Source organism: Diadema antillarum, unplaced genomic scaffold (assembly GCF_040938485.1).
Source record: "Diadema antillarum isolate AM-2024a unplaced genomic scaffold, OU_Dant_1.0 scf00000163, whole genome shotgun sequence".
NCBI classification, from domain to species: Eukaryota; Metazoa; Echinodermata; class Echinoidea; order Diadematoida; family Diadematidae; genus Diadema; species Diadema antillarum.
Genome location: NW_027271052.1, coordinates 739,009 through 761,204, shown reverse-complemented (window position 1 = coordinate 761,204; position 22,196 = coordinate 739,009). Strand labels below are relative to the sequence as shown.

The window sequence follows — 22,196 nt, the reverse complement described above, 5'->3', positions numbered from 1 at the left end:
GCTTATATGCTTTTATATCTTTTTTTTTTGTTGAATTACCTCGATTATACTGCATTGTATTGTTACCACTTCTATTGTTATCATTTTCCAATTGTTATTGATATTGATATTTCCATAATCTTTCTTATCATAATCATCACTACCATTATCATTGCCGTTTTTATTATTGTCACTATCATTATCATCGTTGTTACTATTATCGTTATTGTAACTGTAAGTTACTTTAAGAACGTCATAATAATAATGATTGAAGTGTCTTAACTTTCCGCTCAAATAAAAACAATGCCCCATAACGCTTTGCAAAGTTTTCCCAATTATGCTCGTCGACGGTCACCAGAGCGAGTCTAGCTGAGAATAATGTGTACGTCATCAAAGAAAGTCTGCTCTCTTTGTGTCATCATAGCGTTGCGAGGAGACGGTAATACGTTCTATCCGGGAAGCTTAATAGTGAGTTATTCACAGCGCGTTATCGGCTGATTGACCGACAAAACTCCGCAAATATGACACAAAAGAAGAACATTCCAAACACACACACAAAAACAAAACAAAACAAAACAAAACAAAACAAAACAAAACAAAACGAAACGAAACGAAACAAAAAGGAAACGAAATTCGATATTGTTGAGTTGTCCAGAAAGTAGGCTAGAAGTAGATTCGAGATTTCTTCAGAAGTTTTACACGGTGACAGTAATTTGTATGCTTTTTCATCATAACAAACACTAATTTCATATTATTCATTGTTTTCATTTTTCATGGCCTAACTTTATAAAAAAAAGTGGAACATGACAGATGGTCTCCTGTCCACAAGGCAATAATTTACTTTTTTTTTCGTTCTTAGTTCAAATTGACAATGACCCTAATATTTGTTTTCCATGCCCTGATGTGACAGTAGACATATTTCTCTGATGTATTTATTATTCTCTTTCTTTTTCTCTTTCTCTTTCTCTGTACCGTCACTGCACTGCACTCCGTATAGCAAAATGTTTGTTATTAATAAAGCTTCTGGGTGGTTACCAGGAACGAAGCATTAATACTTTTTTTTCATGTTCTAGGAATAAACTGAAAACAACAATCAGGAAACACTTCCCTCAATGACGCTGCATGTGTTGTGTGTTTGTCTCATATGGCTAGAACTATTGTCCTGCTTGGCATTGTACCCAGTGCTCTAATATGATTAATTTTGCGTATTGTTACTGCCTCAAATTTATCTCCGCCAAGATGACCAGTAATAGTGGTAGCAACCACGCAGTGACCTCATTTTCTGACGTATTGCAAAGCCTTGTTTATCTGCAACAGAATGCATGATGATAATTATACAACAGAATAAAATTGACACGCTGTATGCAACATATTTTGTCATGCAAGTTTGAGTAGATGCATACCTTTTGATCCATCAACTCGATTGTGCATCCCATCGTTTGTTCTGACGTGTTCTCAACGTCATTAGTTTCCAAGCCTTTTGATTATTTATAGATATGGTGCATGACGATGTGTGTTTGTTTGTCTGTTTGCCTGTCTGTGTGTCTGTTTGAGAATCAGTTTTCACACACTTTTAACAAGTGTTACGGGTGTGTGCTGAAAATGCACTTCACGTTAAAGGTGGCAGGTTGCGACCAAATCACTAGGACATGTTCACATTTTTCGAGGAATATATACTTTGGTAAAGCCCATCAACCCCCTCAATATTTTCGTGATAGTGATAAGACAAGAACGAGAAGGCTTGCCAATTTGCTGGAGTAGAGATTTTAAGTTTTGATTAAACTTTGATTAGCTTTACTTCAGGTTGCACTCTTCATACAATTCGTGATTTTAAAAAAATAAAAGAATTGTTCTCTTTTCTCAGTATCGGGCATAAAGTATTATTACAGTATTAATAGAGAGTAGAGTCTCTTACCACATTGCTTAATTACACTGCTTGTTCTCGCCCGAAAGAATAATCACTTCCTTTCGATACAATGGTTACTGTCCTTCGTCAACCAGCGTGGAGGGAGCTCCCCGACTGACCTGACATTGCCTGTTTCTACATGAAACAGTCTCCTCTTTGGTCAATCATTTTAGACCCAACATGTTCGAGTTCTTACAAAATAGTTTTTCTCTATCGCCACAAGATGAAATAACTTATCAATTCTAAAGTAAGATCCCCTACTTTATGACTGTTACACTATGAAATCTCTTGATATTGCATGCAATGTAATAACATCATCGATTCATTATTTCATCGGAAGACTGCCTAGTAACCGTTGCTTTGCACACTCCCCGCTCACTCAATCTCCATGCAGGCCATCCAGACGAAAGATGAGGCCTCGTACATCAAGGAGAATTTCTACAAGAGAGAGTGTGTGCACTTTGTCCCTTCACCATCAGACGAGACCTTGTGAGTACGATTTCATTGGAACTGTTTATTACAAATGTAATCAATGATTTCCTGTTCTGACAACCTCTGTACAGGTGCACCCAAGGGGATGGGGGTTCGGAAGAAACTAAAGGTCCTGTTTACTTTTGGGAGCAGTGATTTAAAAAAATGTTCAAGATATTACATTTGATGCATATGTGTAGGTCAATTGTATCACAAAACGTCCTACCATATAAATTATTTTTGCAATAAAGCCTAAAATATAAGGAGATATCGCTATTTTTCTCATTAAACCATAACTGTAGACGGTTTAATCTGGAAACATTTTTATTATATCTGTTGTTCACATTTTCTTTATTTAACAATACTTAACGTCGATTATACTGGTTCAAATCTTTACATTGGTTGTTTCTATCCCTAACTCACATTGTAGAACTATTTTCAAGCACTAATGCTGGGTTTTTGTTTCATCTGCAAATGGTAAATTATGCCTTTAAGCTTACGGAAACACCGCCGTTAGTACCAGCAGAAAGGGATGTTAACAAGGGGGATAGACAACATCAGGGACTGAAACATACCCAGTAGAATATTGACGCGTCATGCTTGCCAGATCAAAAGCGACATAGATTAAGGCCTGTGGTTATGTGATGCAAACTACGGCTATACCACAGATTCGGGGTTTATGGGAAGGTTACTACACTTTTTGACTCATGTAATCAGTGCTTCAGCAATGACGTTTGTTGTGGTATACAGATTTCTGTTTTCACTGAAATTATTGAACTTACATTTACGTATTCAAGCAAAGTGTACGTTAATATTGATTACAACCTCCGCCCTCCCCCCATATAATCGGAAGCGAAATGAAAAACAAAGCTTTGCAAATGAAATGACACAATTAAAACAAACATAGTCCCACACTCTTTACACATTTTAAAACCGATAACTGTGTTCTTTATTTCTTTGTTTATAAGTGTCATTCCATGATCTTAAAGGGATGATTAGTTTTTTTTTGTGGTCCTTATAAACGATGGGTCCCATCTTTAATGAGGACGACTTTATTTTTGGATATCTCGGTCATTTCAAAAGATATATTCAGCAAATAAACTTTGAATTCCTCTTAATATTGTATGAACTTTCATATCCTATAAGTGATTTGATGAATATTGGTTTTGAAATGGTTGAAATATCCCCAAATAAAATGATCCTTATAAAAGATGGGTCCCACCTTTTATTCAGACCACAACCTGCCAAAACTATGCCATCACTTCAAAAGTGAATTGCTGGCTATCAACCTTTCTCTCGCTCAGATGCCAGTGCGGTCGTCTTTGCCGGTATCACACGGATGAGAGTGAAGACGTGGAAGGAGGCGACGAATGGAAGCCGGAGACACACACGAAGGCCCTGAAGACCGATGCATACGGTGATCTGGAGTTCCAGGGACCACTGACCGCCACTCGGGCAAAGGTACGTCTTGTTTCTGCCGCAGATTACACTTGCGGAGAGAGGGCGAGTTGCTGAAACAAGTGTCAAAATTAAAAGTGCATTGCTTTGGCCGAGAGGACCGGTGGACCATTTCTCAGACCTCGCCTTTGAGCGAGGATCACTTATTCGAATTCGTCAAGGCGTCTTCATAATGACGATATGGGTAAAACAGCTGGTCGAAAATCGGCTGGGTCCTAGTTCAGAACGAGTAGACAAGAGGATGACATCTCAAACTTATCCTGAGAGCCTTATTCGAGGAAAAGAAAAAAATCATCTTGGTCAATTTTATAAGGTCGCCTTCTTGACTACTCATCCTTAGAAAGTGTCAAGGCTAATTTTAAAAAGTCTTCTTCTTGCCTTGTCATCCATAAGAAGGAGTATACAGGCAAGCTTCAACAAGTTGACTTTTCGATGCACTTTTGGGCCTTGAATTCACACACAGTGCGACGCAGGCAGCAGCCAATACCACGTCAACCTATTACATCTTTAGTGATGATATTGCAGTATGAAAACGATTAAAGAAAGAAACGATTTAAGAGATTGGCTAACGGTCATCCATACGTGTCGGACATTTAGTTGTCAGAGTGTTCATTCATTCATTGGTACTTTCAATGTGTGTGCGTGTTTGTGTGTGTGTGTGTGTGTGTGTGTGTGTGTGTGTGTGTGTGTGGTTATGTGTGTGTGTGTGTACTCATCTATCTGCGTCAGAATTTGAATAGAAAATGATGATAAATTATATTCAATAGGAAAGAAAGTAACACCGTTGTTGCCGTTTTTCTCTGTTTGTGATCCTGTTTTCTGCTCTATGTCAGTACGTACGGCTCGCTCACGACACACCGGCCGAAGACGTGCTCAACCTCCTCACCGACCTGTGGGGACTGAAGGTGCCCAAGCTTCTCATTGAGGTCACAGGCGGGGCCAAGGACTTCGTACTCCAACCCAAACTGAAGAGGATCTTCAGCAAGGGCATCATTCGTGTAGCTGTCTCAACCGATGCCTGGATCCTGACAGGTGGCACCCACACAGGTCAGGATGAACTACAAGTTCGGTCCTAACCCCACTGATTAAATTGATGAATGTGTGGGGGCGCTGTGGTAAAGTGGATTTAAGATTGTTGACTTTCATTCGGAGATCCCGAGTTCGAATCCCGTCAAGTGCCTGCGTTCTCGGACGAGACGTTTTAACCAATCATATCCCTCTCGACCCAGTTGTATAAATGGGTACCATAGCAACGCTAGGGTAAAATAACGGCAGGGCCCTCTGGTAGAGCAGTATGGCAGCACTGAAGAGGCTGCCCTTGATCGAAGACCGTACTTATTACTGTGAATGTGTTAATGAATATGCTTATAAGCAAACTCTCAGTAGGCAAAGGCAAATTAGTAGCCAGGTCAGTAGTGGTAAAGTTTGAGCTGCGGTACACTTTTTAATCGATAGATTGATTTACTTTATGTCCGCAATGCAAATTTTGGTTCATTGGATACTAGAACAAAACTACATGCAAATTCATACAGAGACATCACAAAAACTGAAACGGAAACGTATCAACATACAATACCACATTTGCTGATATTATGTATACAAATTTGATGATTTTTCACACCTTTTTTATCTGCCTATTTCCAAGTTCATTTATGTTGTTTTGCCCGCATTAGGTGTTATGCGACACGTAGGAAGAGCCGTACGGGAGCACACGCTGCGATCCCGCCAGAAAATCACCGCCATTGGTGTCGTGTCGTGGGGCATCGTCGACAACAGAGAGGATCTCATCGAAACACGGTCCGAAGTGTCGACAGTGGTAAGGGACTACTTGTTTCTTAAAACTCTTAAAACTATCCATGATTGGCACAGGCCTAAACAATGACAGAGCTGCCTACAAGCCAGCTCTTTTTTTGGAAAACTGAATGCAATACATGGCATACTGGAATCTCCATTTTTATTTCATTTTTGTTCACATTTATCCCCACATTTCACATATACAACTCGATTCACTACTACTATTCACTACTACTATTTTTGTTGCCATGACAAAGTGCATTGTTTCTTTTTTACGACATCATTCGTGTATAATTTATATTGTATTAAAAAAAAATCCTTTATCGGACGAGTGTAAGAGAAATGAAAAAAAAATTGTATCACTTTGGATTATGTCAACTTTTTCTTTTCTTTTCTTTGTGATGATGGAAATAAATAAACTATTGAATTGAATTGAATTGAATTGAATTCAAATTCAATATTATTAACAAGTGAAGAATATCAAAGCGCTACGGTCAGCGTAGAAGAACCAGTCAGAAAGTAGGCGAATACACAACGGCATGGATAAAGCATAGAAGGTGCGTGAAGCAGAAGTAACAAAAGAGAGGGAGAAAGAAAAATAAAACAAATCAAACGGTCTTTACATTTCGTGAGAGCTCAAGGTGTAGTCTGAAGAACCTAACTGAAAGCATGCTTTGTGTATATTAGAGAAAGATACGTAGATAGATAGATAAATCGATATAGACAGACAAAATTATGGTAGAGACGCTATGCATTATATAATATGCGTCATGTTCACCTGATTGACATTAATCTACAGCTGTATTACTGACGTCAGACAGGACAAATCTAGTCTTCTGTCATTGAATTTGGAAGGAGTATCAAAGGTGAAGGTGGGAGCTTATGTATATATATATATACATATATATATATGATTATATATATATATATATATATATATATATATATACATATATATATATATATGTGTGTGTGTGTGTGTGTGTGTGTGTGTGTGTGTGTGTGTGTATAAGTACTTTTGCTATTTGGGTCAAAAAATGTGTTACTACTGTATTCTGTTACTTTGTACAACGGTATGAGCTTACAAAATATTTGCATAGTTTGTATGTTGCTGAAGACAAATTATTGAAAGAAAAAAGTATTGAAAAACAAATACAAAGTGTGCAATGTCAGTTGTTATGAGGCCCTGGTAGCCTCCTCGGTATTTGGGCTGCTATCACACAGAACTTTGCCTTTATTATCATTCAATCATTTCTTGGTATTTATCTTCATAATTGGTCATAGTGTACAATGTACACGGGGTCAAAACATTTGGTTCAAGACGTTTGCGAGGGATGAGATTGTTAACAAGACATCTTTATCAACGTCAATATCAATTTGATGAGGGTACATAGAGTTACTGATTTTTCTCTTTATTTATACAGCAAAGGATCAAACACTATCGTTTGACCAGTTCGGATCGGGGATCGGGGGCGTCACTGGATCCAAACCACACCCATTTCATCCTGGTTGATGATGGATCCGTTGGCCACTACGGCGTCGAGATCTCGCTGAGATCGAAGCTTGAAAAACTCATCTCGAGCAAGAAAATTGATGCCACCAGTAAGAAGAAAATCTGCACTCGAAAACATTTAGTATATAGCAACATTTAGTATCTAGTATATCAATCATAATATAATTTGTTGTATTACGTGTGGGAGGTGCGCCCTTCAAGCTCTGCTTTTTAGCATTAATCCCCATTTCCAACATTTCCGTATAATCAAAAATATTCTGTAAATTTCTCTTTATGTATTGTGTTGTGATATATGTATTCAATTTCTGTAAGATATTCATATGTTTCTATTGGAATGAATGAATGATTGATTGAATGAATGAATGAATGAATGAATGAATGAATGAATGAATGAATGAACCTATTGGCTCTTATCGTTTTCTCTCTTTTCTCACCTTCTATCCCCCAACCCTCTACACACCCCTCCCCTCTCTCTCCTTTTATTGTGTATTTAAAAAAATCCAATTGGCCCCTCAAGGCGAGGTGATTTGATCGAATATCGCGGATGAATACCATATGAGTCATATCGGTTGAGTTATCAATACCTTTTCTTGCTACAAAAAGAAAGCATCTTTATGCTTGGCCACTATGAATGTCACTGTTTTTACCTCCTTCTTCTCTCTTCTCCTGTTGTCGATCAGGTGATCGAGGGGTTCCTGCCGTATGCGTCGCTCTTGAGGGAGGTCTCAATACTATCAGGGTCGTGCTCGAGAACGTCACCCATGATCCGCCCATTCCGGTTGTCATCGCCGAAGGCAGCGGCCGCGCCGCCGATCTCATCGCGTATGCCTACAGGCACAGCTCGTCGAAAACAGGGTCAGACATACGCGGCATGTCATAGTAATAACTGTCATGATAATGGCATTATATATTAAAAGTCTAAATGAACAGTAGCAATGGCAAAAAGGAGAAGATAAACAGATGAAAAAACATTAAACTGTTCCACGAATATCTGAGGTTTATGGATAAAGTGAATGCATCTACCTTCACTTATTGCAGGTGGTTACATACAGGCTTCTACAATATCAATTAATTTTCTCACTATAACTCACTAATTACCATATCCCATCGAATTTTGTCACAATCTAATCATAATTAAGAAAAAGATAGCTGTAGACTTCTCCGCCTAAAAATAATATCAATAGTCAGGATAACTGCAGATTGCGTCTTTCAAGCTTTTGTGCAGCCTCTGATGCCAATTTTTGCTTATAACAGACGGAGGAAAAAAACAGCAAAATATATGAGAAATCCGTGCTGTTGATTCTATCCATTACAGACAAATGTCTTCGGAGGCTCAAGAGCAGCTAAAAAAGAAGATATGCGACACGTTCCCGAGGGAGAAGAACATATGCAATAAGATTCTACAGGAACTTCTAGAAGTCGTGAGGCAGAGAAACATGGTAAGCCCTGACAGAGCTAGCCTGGAAATTTTTGACAGTAACCTCACAATAAAGAAGAGCTGACATTGTGATTTTAGTAAACCCCCCCCCCCCCCTTACCTTAAAAAGAAGAAAACACAGAATAAGAAGCGACGGTCCCAGAAATACTCCAATTTTACCTAGACGAGTGACAATCTTACTTCAGGAACTAGGTTTTCGCGCACCAGAGTTGGGACGTTTGTGTGTTTGTCTTTGTCCTTGTATGTGTTTATGTTGTGTGTGTGTGTGTGTGTGTGTGTGTGTGTGTGTGTGTGTGTATGTATGTAATCGTGCGTTTCTTGTTGAAATATCTTAAAAACATTCCTTGTGCGTTTGTCTGTATGGAAAAGCTCTAATCGCAGGCATGGAGCAAATTCGAATGAAGAAAAGGAAGAGAGTTAACCATTGACATGTTCATTTTGCAAAACTTGACAGGATAACTTGGTCTGTGGTTTGAAAAGGAGCTAAGGGCTAATCGCTTGTCGAAGTTCAAAATGTCGATCGATTGAACCAAGGCGGCTAAAAAGGCTACCAACCAAGTCATTGATAAGAGAAGATATAATGAACAAACAAAAAAAAAGTCCCGTAAACATATAGGGAATACCATTACTGACATAATTTTCACCTTTCCTCCGTCTATTATATTCTTTTTCCAATTTGACACAGATTACGATTTTCAGCGTTGAGGCTGAGAACAACGTCGACATTGACTCTGCCATCCTGTCGGCTTTACTGAAAGGTAAACATCTAAAATAACAAAAATCACAATTATCGATACTCCATCTACGTCTTGTTGAGACCAGTACTCACGCTCATTTCATTTCATTTCATTTTTATTTCATTTCCGGCCAAAACATATAATATGACAATTTCATATAAACAAATTAAGTACAATGTAACTGTTACATTTCCAAATGAAATTTCGATACACGTCATTTGTTTACATGACTCAATAAACATACTAGTCGAAAAAATACATGGGCAAAATGTGACTGAATCATAAGAAAGAAAAGGTCGGAAATGGAGGGGACTGCTAAAAAGCCAAGCTTGTAGAATGCAGTTTTACTCCCTAATCAAGATGTATCCACGTTTTACTCCCTAATCAAGATGTATCCACTTGACAGTATCTAGGAACATACATACTCATAGCAGACCAACAATAAGGACACAATAATTGCCATGAATTAATCTTACCATTTTTGGTTTCGTCGTAAAAGAGAGGAGAGTAAATAGAGGGGGAGAGTCTTTCTCAGAAACCTTGCGAACACAGAAAATGCATGTTCAAACAAATGATAAGACATGCAGCCCATATTTATGATGATGTGCTTACACGTACCAAGATTGAGCGCATTGAATCGTTAATTCGTTTGCTCTCTATTAATTACAGCCAGCAACCTCTCTGCCCCGGACCAGCTCAAGTTGTCCCTCATCTGGAACCGAGTGGACTTCGCTAAGGAACACATCTTCAAAAATGTCAGGAGATGGGAGGTAGGTTTGGATGATGTCCATTGACCGTATTATGGAGGCTCCTCCTTGTTCTAACATCCTTTCAATTATGAGAGAGATTCAAAGAACACGTCGGTGAACTCTTATAGCAAAGTTCTTGTTCGGCTGAAAATAATGATGATGATGATGATGTTCGTCCTTCGCTGGCGAAGACGACAATAACTTCTAGTATCACTACATTCCGTGAGTGCGAAGATTGGCTAATCAGTCCGATCCTCGCCCTAAAATATCCGGGTCATCCAGCAAGACCGACACCCACGAGTCATACAGCCCACGAGTTCGACATTGGAAAGAGGTTCATGAGTCATACAGCTCACGATTCATACAGCCCATGAGTTCCACACTATAGGTAAAAACAGCCCGCGAATTCGACAGATACAACATGGGGCTTAATCTGTTGGTCCCGTGGGCTTTGTTAGATTAGTGTCGAACTCATGGGCTGTATGACTCGTGAGCTGTATAACTCATGGGTTGTATGACTCGTGAGCTCTATGCCTCGTGGGCTGTATGACTCGTTGGTGTCAGTCTCGTGACGTGCACCCAAAATATCTGGTGCAGTGTGGACATGGAAATGCCGGAGGTAGGCCAGGCTGAGAGGTCTTGTGCCGTTGCTTCCCATGTGTCAGGGTTGATGCTACAGCATTTTATGGAAGCTTTTAGTGTGTCCTTGCAGCGCTTCCCCTGACCTCCTTGAGAAAATAAGATACTTTTATATCACCAAACGTTATGACTATAATGTATTCAAAGTAATGACCAATAACTGATCAGTGACGTTATTATACGAATGGTTCAGCTGAGGCCTAATAAAGGGTATTCTTTTATTGGATGTTTCATTTTTCTTCCTCGAGATGACATCAACAAATAAGGCCTTTTTCTGAATGTTTTAACACTTCTCACAGCCCTTCCTGTAAAAGCGTAAGTATGTTTGTATTGTTGCCGAAAAAGATCCTCCCTTGTTCTGTATAGGTCCACTTTTGGTTCGTTTGTTGCGCATTCAATGATTTCAAAAAAACTTGGACATCAATATTTCTCTCTTCTTAATCATCATCTCCTATTTTTTGTTATCTTTCTTCTCTTATTCATCTTAAATGCCATCCTCCTCTTCCTCCTTCTTCTATTCTTCATGTTCTTCCTCTTTGGTTTGATGCTATACATCGCATTACATAACTGGTTTTGTAGAAGATGTCCTGTGATTATACATTTTACTTGATGCGGTAATCCTTTGGGGCAGCTCTTATACGAAACTTTACTGGGATGATAAACTCAGGCTGTGTGTCATAAGGAAGTGCCATTTGGTGTGTACATTAACAGTCTCACGTATCATAAAGTAAAATGTGAGTATTAGTGCTCTGGTGCAAGTAAAAAACAGCGTGGATCCTACTACATCGTGGCGGATCCAACAGGAGGCTGCATTGTTCTAAGAATAGGCAGAGCAGCTCCACGGAATGATGTTGGGTCTGCAGTGGTTAACTACAGGTCCCGGTAGGCGATTCCATAGTCTTCTGGCTCTAGGGTGAAATGAATACTCATGGGAATCACTGATAGATCTAGGAACTAGGATCTAGGTACTAGGAAATTGTATAACGCATAAAGGAGAAGCTCACTCAAAGGCCCGAATTCACGAAGGTGGTACAATCTATGTCCATGGTTTAAACCATGAACAAAGACCGTAAGTTTTGTATGGGGCGCCAAGTGTTGCATGGCCTATTTCGTTACGAAATCAGGCATTTCGTGGACGAAATAGGCCAAGCAACACCTGGCGCCCAATACAAAACTTCGGTCTTTGTCCATGGTTTAAACCATGGACAAAGATTGTACCACCTTCGTGAATTCGGGCCAATATGTCTTCACTTATAAAGGAGAAGAAATCAATGAGAATCGCTCAAAACAAACAAACAAACAAACAAACAAACCCTAAGACTCTCTTTGATTGATTTTAAGGAATCGGCCCTCGAGGAAGCTATGTACATCGCCTTGAAGATGGACCGAGTTGGCTTCGTTAAGCTTCTCCTAGAGAGAGGGTTATACATGCAGAAATTTCTCACCAGAGAACGTCTGGTGTCATTGTACAACACACTGGTAAGTACGTCAGCCAGTTACACATACTTGTAATCATATCTTATCTGATTTTATTTTCCTTTGTTTACTCTTACAATCGTCATAGTTTAAACCCTCTAGATCCAATGACCTTGCATATCGATTTGTCGAATTTTTAATAGTTGTAAGTGGTCTCTATTTTGAGGTATTCTACTGATAGCTCCATGATATGAACGTGAGCATGTTTGCGTGTGTGTATGTGTGTGCATGTGTTTGTGTATATACATGTATGTTTATGTGTCAGGTTAGCTACACAGTACCAGCGTTACAGGCTTAGTTCCTTTTCAGGAATAAACTTCACGAAACACAAAATCCTCGACAATCTACGTTTGATATTGAGAAGCTGACACTGTGACTTATAGATGATCAAACCCAGGGCAGTCAATCTCAATGTCTTAGGTTCGAATCTTCGCTGTAATTTACGCACAGTCCCTTTTTCCTCATGGCCTCTTGAGGAAACCTTACTGAATTATGGATTATTATGACCTAACACTCAAAGCTTGAATACCATCATTGACCAAAAAGTAGGAACGGCAAATAACACCAACAGCCATCGTTCTTATTGGTACTGTTTCTATTTTCAGTCATACTAACTGACACGCAAAACAGGGAATGTGTCTGAGTTGTCTACTTTTAAACATTTCAGGAAGTGGACCCCTTCCCAGGCCTTGCTCTGCTTTCTCGTCACGCCAACATCAACAACGGTCACTCTCGCAGATCGAGACGCTGTGAGGTAACTCATGTGTATACTCGTGTATGAACATACATATACATATACATATACATAATTATACATAAAAACATATACGCATACGTATACGCACTACGCATGCGTGGACATACATATACATATACATATACATATACATATACATATACTTATACGTATACATATACTATGCATATGCACATGCATATACATATACGTGACATATACATATACATAATACATATGATATATACATGTATATGAATACTCATATACAAATGCATATGTACATATACATATACATTGTACAATGAAAACAAACAAAGGGAGAACTGACCAGAAACGAATAATAGTGAAAACTTTGAGCAACGAAAATGGTTTTCCATCTGGATCCCCATGGAAACTCATTTTCTTTGCTCAAAGTTGTATAAATATATATATATATATATATTTGTATATATATATACAACGTGTCCCAGAAAAAAACGAAACCGAGTTTCATTGCAATTTTTTGTGATCTTAATCATGTAAATTCATTTTATCAGATATGCATGAATGGAAGGATTTACCTGTCTTCTTTCATTTGATGCACAACTCATTGTTCATAATTCATGCATGGCTGAGTTAGAACAATAGAAAGTAATGCTACTAAATTTTCATTTTGCACGAACAAATGGCGACTTTGGATGAGTTTTTAAGGTTTTTTCGGCAATCCTTTGTAAAAAATGAAATCATGGCCCTAATATCAATTCTTTTTCCTTTCAAATGATATCTCATGCGTAAGAAATGATCTACGTCTACTCGAAAAAACTTAATTTGAAAATATGTGTCCATCTTTACTCAGAAAGATGGATAGTAATCAAGGAGTCAGTTAGCTTTCCCGACGCCTGTCCGACTTGGCAGATAACAATGGCCTTCATGCTTCAATGAATTTACACAAACATGAAGAGAGGGGTTAAAAGGGAATGTTACAGACGGTTCGGAGTAGGGTCATAAATTAGCACATGAGCCAACCACAGAGCAAAGGTATTCATCAGCGGAATGTGAAGGGGGATGAAAGTAACTGAAAAAGCCTTCCGAGCCCCCCCCCCCCCCCCCACACACACACACACAAAACAGAACAAAACAGAAGACGACTTTTTGCCCTACACTTGTACCTTTGAAATGTTAGAAGCGCAAGTTCAGTGATAAATGAAGCGAAAAACATTCTCTTTCTTCTTCCCCTCCCCCTTCAAAAACTTCAAAACCCTGTCACTGAGTGTCAGTGATGAAGGACTAAGCATCCGTGAGGGAAATGTAGAGAGGAATGAAAACAGTGAAATAAGTTTAAGGTATAAAATCATGAAAATGTGTATCATTGTTGTTCGATTTCCCGTAGCCATTGGACTACGTGCAACCTGAGAATACTCACGATGTTAGTCCTCAATTATTGGTTATGTCTCATAGCTTATTCTAGATAAATGACAACAAAGGGCTGTCCGTCTCATACAGCATCCTCTGTAAATACTCTCCTCCCCCCCCCCAACAACATTCACTGTAGCACTGCGGTTGTTTTGTGTAAATTCAATGGTGCAGATGAGCCCGTTGTCTAATGCTAAGTTGGGAGAGCTGAATGCTTGTTTTGTTCGATTATCCGTAGAATTGGTAGAAATGAAGCATGCTTTCATACAAACTTGTCTCAAGAATGCGGTATTCATATTTGACGCGTAAGGTCTCATATGAAAGAAAAAATATGCATATTTGGGTTAGGAACTTTATTTTTCGAAAACGTAACGCTAAAAGTCTGAAAAATTCACTTAAAGTCACCATTTGCGCGTGCAAATGAAAATTTAGTAGCATCACTTTTCATTGTTCTAACTCAGTCATGTATAAACAATGAACATTAAGTTGTACATCAAATGAAAGAAGAAGAGTTTATCTTTCCATTGATGTATAGCTCGTAAAGAAAATGTATGATTCCGATGGTAAAAAGTTGCATGGAAACCCGGTTTCGTTTTTTCCGGGACATGCTGTATATATATATATATATATATATATATATATATATATATATATATATATATATATATATATATATACATACACGTGACAAAATACACACGATGAATCTCGTTTGTAATTTTTTCTGCAGAAGAGTGAGGCGAAGATAACTCTCAACGACGTTGGTCGCATCATCGAGCATCTGCTCGGGAAGGGCTTCGAATCCAACTATACTAAGTACAGCAACCACTCCACCTCATCCTGTGTAACTATCACGAGAAATCCATGTTGTGAGGTATGCTTCAGTGCTTTTGTAGATGATAATGTCTATCCATATGTACTTTTCTCAACTGTTTTTTTTTTTTTTTTAGGATTTACGCTTTTCAATTCTCCCATAGAATATGAAATAAACTAAGAAAATTACGAATATTCTCGATCACACAACAGTTGACTGTACACCAAAAATTACAGGTAATCAACATCATCTCCCACCATGATATCTCTTCTCTCTATCACTTGATATCGTGTAACCAATTCATAACCAATAATTCTTTGGAAGAGGCGCCTTGATTATGATGATGATGATGATGATGATGATTATAATGAAGCTGCATTTATATAGCGCCATCTATTTGAAGAGACATTCAAAGGAACCCGGCTCCCACGATGTGTCACACATCATTCACAAAGTCGCTGGAAAAAAAAAAATGTTTCTTCAGTTCGGATTTGAAGGTATTGAGGTTGCTGCAATTCCGAAGTGGGATTGGTAGAGAGTTTCACCGATTAAAACGGCTTTTTGTTGTAGTTGTTTTAGCTGATCTTTTGTTGGTGTTAATATTAAACAAAGGACCAATAAGTAGGACAAATGAATGATATTACCATGGGTAATAGCACGATGATAATTATCTGAATTGTATAATTTGCCATGAAATCGTAAAGCTGACACCAAACTCCTCTTATGCAGGAATGAAAGCGATAAAGTATTCGTTTGTTTGTTTGATTTGATTTTCTTCAACATAAGTTCATACATAGATCAATTTTCTTTTCGGCAATATCACAGAAAACATCTACATACCAACAATGTAATTGATAAAAATGAATGTGTACATTAGTTTCATTAACCAAATTCATATTGCATTACTAAATTTGCAAATATGATATGAAATTATGTCGCACGAGAAGAAGGACTGCCACTATAAAGTGGTTGCATGAACACGTGGCAGTCAAGAAACTTTACCTATATGGGGGGGGGGGGGGTCAGGGCAGGGTAGAAGCATCTAAATGAATTTTGTTTAGGAGGATGGGAGAAAAGGCCTGAATATGTACACTTCATTCGGTTTTATATTCTTGTGCATAAATACTAATGAAGACACGTGGTAAACTATAATAATGATGATGGTGATGATATTTCAAGTGCCAAATACAAAATGTGAAGTTTTGCGAAGAGGTATTCTCCACTCTTTTCCTTTCTCGTTTGTCTTTGCTTTTCTATTTTTCCTCCGTCTACACCACTATTTATTCTTTTGTTCGTCATTATCATCTCTTCCTGTGCAAGTTTTTCTTTTCTAGTCATGTCGTCATCAATGCAAAGCGTTCTTAATTCATGCACACTTATCAAGAGCACAATCATTGGCAGTGACTAATTCGCATACGCGACACCGTTGTCGGCACATTAGGGATCCTGAACTTTCACTGACCAGCACGCAGGAAATTGGATTACAACGATTGACCCAAATGGGCAAATATCGATATAATTAAGGCAGATGTCCTGTTGACGAAGAAATCTTACATCATTAAGGAACTTGACCCATGACCAATAAGTCTTTTCGACCCGTCCAAAACACCGTCTGTCCGTACTGAAGACAAAGAATGCATGACTTACTGTTTCATCAAGGACGACTACAAGATACTGTCGCCTGCCTGTGTGATGGAATCACTTAACTCATTGCTAATTATTTCACGTGTGAGGAACGTGAGATAATGCTGATTAGTCATACCAAAGAACCGTTATGATTGCTTTACTGCTTCAATGATTAAAGAAATAAGAAGTGTTGGCCGAGGTCACATAGCACTGAATGTTTGTACACACTTTGCAAGGAAGACCCGAATTTCCGCTCAGTTTTATCGCTGCAAAGGAGCTCATATTACTTCATCCGCTGTTTGCATTCACTGAGTCTTCGCCTTTAACTGAAAAGAATGGTTAAAGGTCATTCTTCTGGGGTCAGTTATACAGAATAGATGGCGCAGGATGTGTGACTCATGTGATGTACTTTCTGCTAAATGTAGGACCTACTTGGATTGTTCATGAAAGGGACTATGGGGCGAGGGGAGGGATATAACTAAATGTTCCATCCTTGTTACTGATTAGATGGCGTCTCTTAAACCACGGGCAAAGATAAGAAAAAGACATGCATTTACACGGTTGAATCGACGTTGAACTGAAAGTTGTGTTTGAGAGGGAAGCGGAGATAATAATGTATCGGTCGCTTGAATGGAAAGAATGACTGAGACAAAAAAAAATATGAAGTAGTGTTACGAGTACAAAATCGTTAAGATAACAACTGGCAGAGAAAAAAAAACCCAAATCTGATATAGTGTATTATTATTATTATTATTATCATCATCATAATCATCATCATCATCATAATAATTACATGTTTATACAGCACATAGTCACAGAAACAGACGCAAACAAACACACCCATATGCACACACACAGATACAAAGATGGATAAATGGATAGATAGATAGATAGATAGATAGATATATAATAGTTACATCTTTGAATATAATAGGTAGAGAGAGAAAGAGAGTGAAAGATGGAGAGACAGAGGGAGAGAGAGAAGGGACAAGGATAGAGAAAGAATGTAATTATGATGATGTCGACGAAGATGATGAAGAAGAAAAGAAAGGAAGAAGGAGAGTTAATAGACATTATGCCTTTTCTGTATCAACAGCTTTTCATCTTAGCTCCAGCCGCTACCGTCATAACCGTACAGCTCGTTTTATACAATGCCATCCTCTTTGTGAATGATCTTAACGGAGACTTCCGGATAACTTTCAGTCTTTTGAATTTTGAACATCCGTAAATTGGTCAAACTGAATGCAGAGCTTCAGAATTCATAGAGACTGGGATGAGGAATAGGAATGTTTCAAAATCATTCACAATAATTAAATCAAATGAACACCGATGACGACATAGCAGCTTCACATGAATATGCATGATTGGATGCTCAAGAAAGCACAATCACTAACAATGAAAGAATTAAGAAAGCATGCATATAGTCCGGCACCGGTTTACCATGCTTGTGAAGTTGTTAAGCAAGTGGTACTGTAATGGAATTACATTACTACATTACTGGAATACGTGAGCCTCCTCAGTCATCATCTTCGCTCAGTTCCGCTTTTTGTAACAGTTTCAATACTTTCCAATCTGAACTGAAGACCTATCTTTTCCAGCAAATTTGTGAATGATGTGTGACACATTGTGGGAGCCGAGGGCCTTTGAATGTTTCTACCGATAAATGGCGCTATATAAATGCTGTTTCATCGTCGTTATTATCATCATCATCATCACCATCATCATCATCATCGTCGTCATCATCATCCTCAATTATGCTTTGGGCTTATTTCAAAGTATTTGAATATCTGCTAAAGGACCACAATGCGTTCCACAAATCTATACATGGCACTAACGATTTACGAACTACGTGATGTGAAATTATTCGTCTGGAATGCCACTTTTTCTGTCCTTCAGGGTGAACCTGAGACTGCTTATCTTCACGATGACAACCTCTTCCCTTACAACGACCTCTTCCTCTGGTCGGTGTTGACCAAAAAGTACAACATGGCTTACCTGATGTGGCAGCTGGGCAGAGAATCTCTCCCAAAAGCTCTGATCGGCTTCAGACTCTTCTACTCCCTGGCGAGACTGGCGCGATCCAAGTATAACACCGACGCCGCCGACAGACTCACCGAGCAGTCAAGGTTTGAATTCATCCCATCTCGCTGCTATTTCATAAAGGTTGAGAGTAAATTGCAATGAATCGCAAATTGCGTTTCATAAACAAACTTTGCGATTTATCGCAAATAACGCTCAATCTACTGAAAATTACGCTTGATTTTTCTTAAAATCAAGCGTAGACCCTAAGTGTCTTTATGAAATAGGACATACGCTCAATATTGACCTTACGCTCTTTTCAATGAGTTACGCTCAATAAATCGAGCGTAAGATCAATCGCAACTCTTTATGAAAGAATACAGTCGCTAGTACGTTAATAAGTTATTATACAGAGAATCATGACTATGTGTAGTTTTAGGCCATCATTAACTAACTATACAACCATGTGCTGCCTTACAACGTGGAAGAACAAAATAATGCATCAGTGACTAAAATTGCAGGTCAGTGTTAATTAATACTGCCTTGCCTGCCAGTTGAACTGAGCGATGCTGGATACCTATTATTGCATGTTATTCAGATTATTCACGCTGCTCATGGGTGGTAATCGAACTTAATAGGCTTTGTTAATCCTGAGTTTAGAGTTTTCCCGCTCTTTTGGTGCATCTGCTTTTTCACCTCTCCATGTCTCTTCCCCCCGCCCCCGCCCCCCTTCCTCTCTCTCCCTCTCTCTCTCCCTCTCCCGTTATTCAGTTCAATCAAAATTTGAGTAGGCCTATTTAGGAAGATATGGGAATTTTGTTATTTTGCTTGATACTTTTTTAATGCGTAATCATTATTATTTTTGACTCATCTCCCAAAGGTTGTATGAACAGTTGGCGGTTAGTCTCCTCACCCAGTGTTTTGAAGAGGATGCCAAGTACACCCGACTACTGCTGTGTGCAGAGCTTGGGAATTGGAGTCGAATGACATGCCTGTCGCTGGCGGCTAACTTCAAGCATTCCCGCTTCATCGCTCACCCTTCTATCCAACTGCTCTTGAATGACCACTGGTATGGTCAACTGAAGGCCATCCCTGGGTTAAAGGTCAGATTAATACCAACTGAAATGTGTATTCCTTATGACTATAAAAAAGTTTGATAAGCATGACACCTATACTCGATTTATAGAATGAAGTTTGTCATCATCCTTGTGAGCAGGTTTAGCCAGAGCGTGGAAAAATCACAACTATTATCATAGTGTTACCGTGGGTAAAATTCAATCTTGTTCTGGATCATTTCCATTCATAAGTGCTTTTATCTTTGCCAATAATGCAAATGGCTCTCTTAATCAAATTACGTCGACATTTTTAGATCATAATTTACGATGTAAGAGATATATTGTCGACAATGTTAGTTTCTTTATTTGCATTATCCGTTTCTCATGTCAAAACAAAATAGAAAGACAATGTTGCCAATAGTTGTTAAAACAAAACAAAACTAAATTACAAACAGACAAGGGTAGTGAAAGGAACTAAACGAAAGTACAGTTTTACGTAAGACTACAGCATGATGATGATGATGATGAAGACGATTGTTATAACTGTTAGTATTATGATTATTATGATTATCATTGTTATTATCATCATTATTATCATTATCATTATTTTCGACACTAATATTATCATTACTGTTATCATGCTCGTAATCACGTGGCTGGTGGTTTGCAGGCCTTCTTCCAGTGGCTGCTCTGCACCAATGATGATGTGGACGATGATGTCGGCCACGAATACCGAGTGACGTCGAGAAGAAACACCCGACAGTACAGCACAGCAGACCTCTCCGAGCCTACATCGCCCAAGGTGGTAAGCATCAAAGAATCATCATCAAAATTTTTGGAATGACGACGATGATGAATGACGATGACGATAATGTTACTACTATATATACTACTACTACTACTACTACTACTACTACTACTACTACTACTAGGCCTACTACTACTACTACTACTACTACATATACTACTACTACTACTACTACTACTACTGCTACTACATAATATACTACTACTACTACTACTACTACATAATATACTACTACTAGTAGTACTACTACATAATATACTACTACTACTACTACTTCTACTACTAATACAACTAATGCGACTACTACGACTACTTCTATTACACCTACTAAGACTACTACTTCCAGGCCTACTACTACTTCTGCTACTTTTCCCTACTCCAACCTTCGTCTCTACTCTCATAATGTATCTTATCATCTCTTCTGCGTTGCCATGGAAACAGCTTTACGAGCCTGGACGAAACATCATCCGCTTCTCGCTGGGGTCCGAAGACAAAGGAGGAGGCGGCGGCAGCGGGGTTTCAAGAAACAGAAGGAGGAGCCCCTTCCACCTCTCGACCGATGACAGGGAAGAATCATACCCGGAGAAAGTTCGCATCATCTTCACGGCACCCATCGTCAAGTTCTGGATCAATGCTGTGAGATCATTTCTAAAACAGTCAGACATACACAATGTTGGACTTAATTCGATGAATTAACAAAATAACGTTTAATCAACAATTGAGACAGTTATCTTTATCATTTGTAATATTCTTGTATTGTGCAGTAAACGCATCTTTTGCCGCTAACATTAATTGATTTGAGTTTAGCCTGACAATCTGCAAAGTAGCTTTAGTAAGCTGTTTCATTAAGGCAAGTACTTGTATAAGCGAAATAAGCTTTGAGATCTACGAAGCTCTCGAAGAACCAATCGCTTCTGCAGAGTTTCGTCATTACACCTCAACCTCATTGCCCTTATCTTCCCGTCGCCAGATGTTTTACTTCCTGTTCCTGATCGCCTTCACCTACGTGGTCCTGATGGAGCTCAAGCCTGAGGTCCCCTACGTCGAGTGGTTCGTTGTCGTGACCGTCTTCAGTCTCGCCACGGAGGAAATAAGACAAGTAAATATTATCATCGGCCTCGTGAGAGCGCTTTTCATTTTATGCGAAAATCCCGAGGGTTGGGCGAGGACCTGGCCTAGGATACAGTGAAAAGAATCCACCAGTCTTTTTCAAATTACTTAATTCTTTAAAGTTCCTTATGTATATCATAATGAAAGAATATACGACCCATATGAGAAGATAGCCCTTCACACTTTTAAGAAAAATAGGTTCAACTTTGCACATTTATGGGTGCATCTTTGCATCTTTCAGACCAGTGAGCAATCTTTCTGACCTGAAAGGTGCAAATTGGCACCCGTAGAGATGCTCCCAGTGTGACACCGGTAAAGGTCCAAAGTTTAACTTATTTTTTTTTTTTAGACATTAGCCCACACCTAGTGTAACATTACTTCCAAGAAGACTTCACGTGACAGAGACATAAACTAAACATAAGTCGAAAGGAATCATCATATCGGGCTGAGAACCTGAAGGGCTTACTATATCG

At 38.8% G+C, this 22,196-nt stretch overlaps 1 protein-coding gene across 1 annotated transcript in view; it reads left to right on the top strand.

Annotated features, from left to right (window-relative positions):
* The window catches only part of LOC139722336 (transient receptor potential cation channel subfamily M member 3-like), a 35,105-nt gene that overhangs the window by 5,870 nt on the left and 7,039 nt on the right, over positions 1-22,196 (top strand). The window contains exons 3-19 of the mRNA XM_071633646.1: positions 2,280-2,374; positions 3,661-3,817; positions 4,648-4,861; positions 5,488-5,627; positions 7,033-7,210; positions 7,802-7,976; positions 8,437-8,560; positions 9,245-9,317; positions 9,966-10,066; positions 12,026-12,163; positions 12,828-12,914; positions 15,022-15,165; positions 18,628-18,857; positions 19,631-19,853; positions 20,476-20,610; positions 21,055-21,249; positions 21,584-21,712. Of these exons, the coding sequence (XP_071489747.1) occupies positions 2,280-2,374; positions 3,661-3,817; positions 4,648-4,861; positions 5,488-5,627; positions 7,033-7,210; positions 7,802-7,976; positions 8,437-8,560; positions 9,245-9,317; positions 9,966-10,066; positions 12,026-12,163; positions 12,828-12,914; positions 15,022-15,165; positions 18,628-18,857; positions 19,631-19,853; positions 20,476-20,610; positions 21,055-21,249; positions 21,584-21,712 (2,538 nt within the window). The remainder of the gene's footprint in view (positions 1-2,279; positions 2,375-3,660; positions 3,818-4,647; positions 4,862-5,487; positions 5,628-7,032; positions 7,211-7,801; positions 7,977-8,436; positions 8,561-9,244; positions 9,318-9,965; positions 10,067-12,025; positions 12,164-12,827; positions 12,915-15,021; positions 15,166-18,627; positions 18,858-19,630; positions 19,854-20,475; positions 20,611-21,054; positions 21,250-21,583; positions 21,713-22,196) is intronic.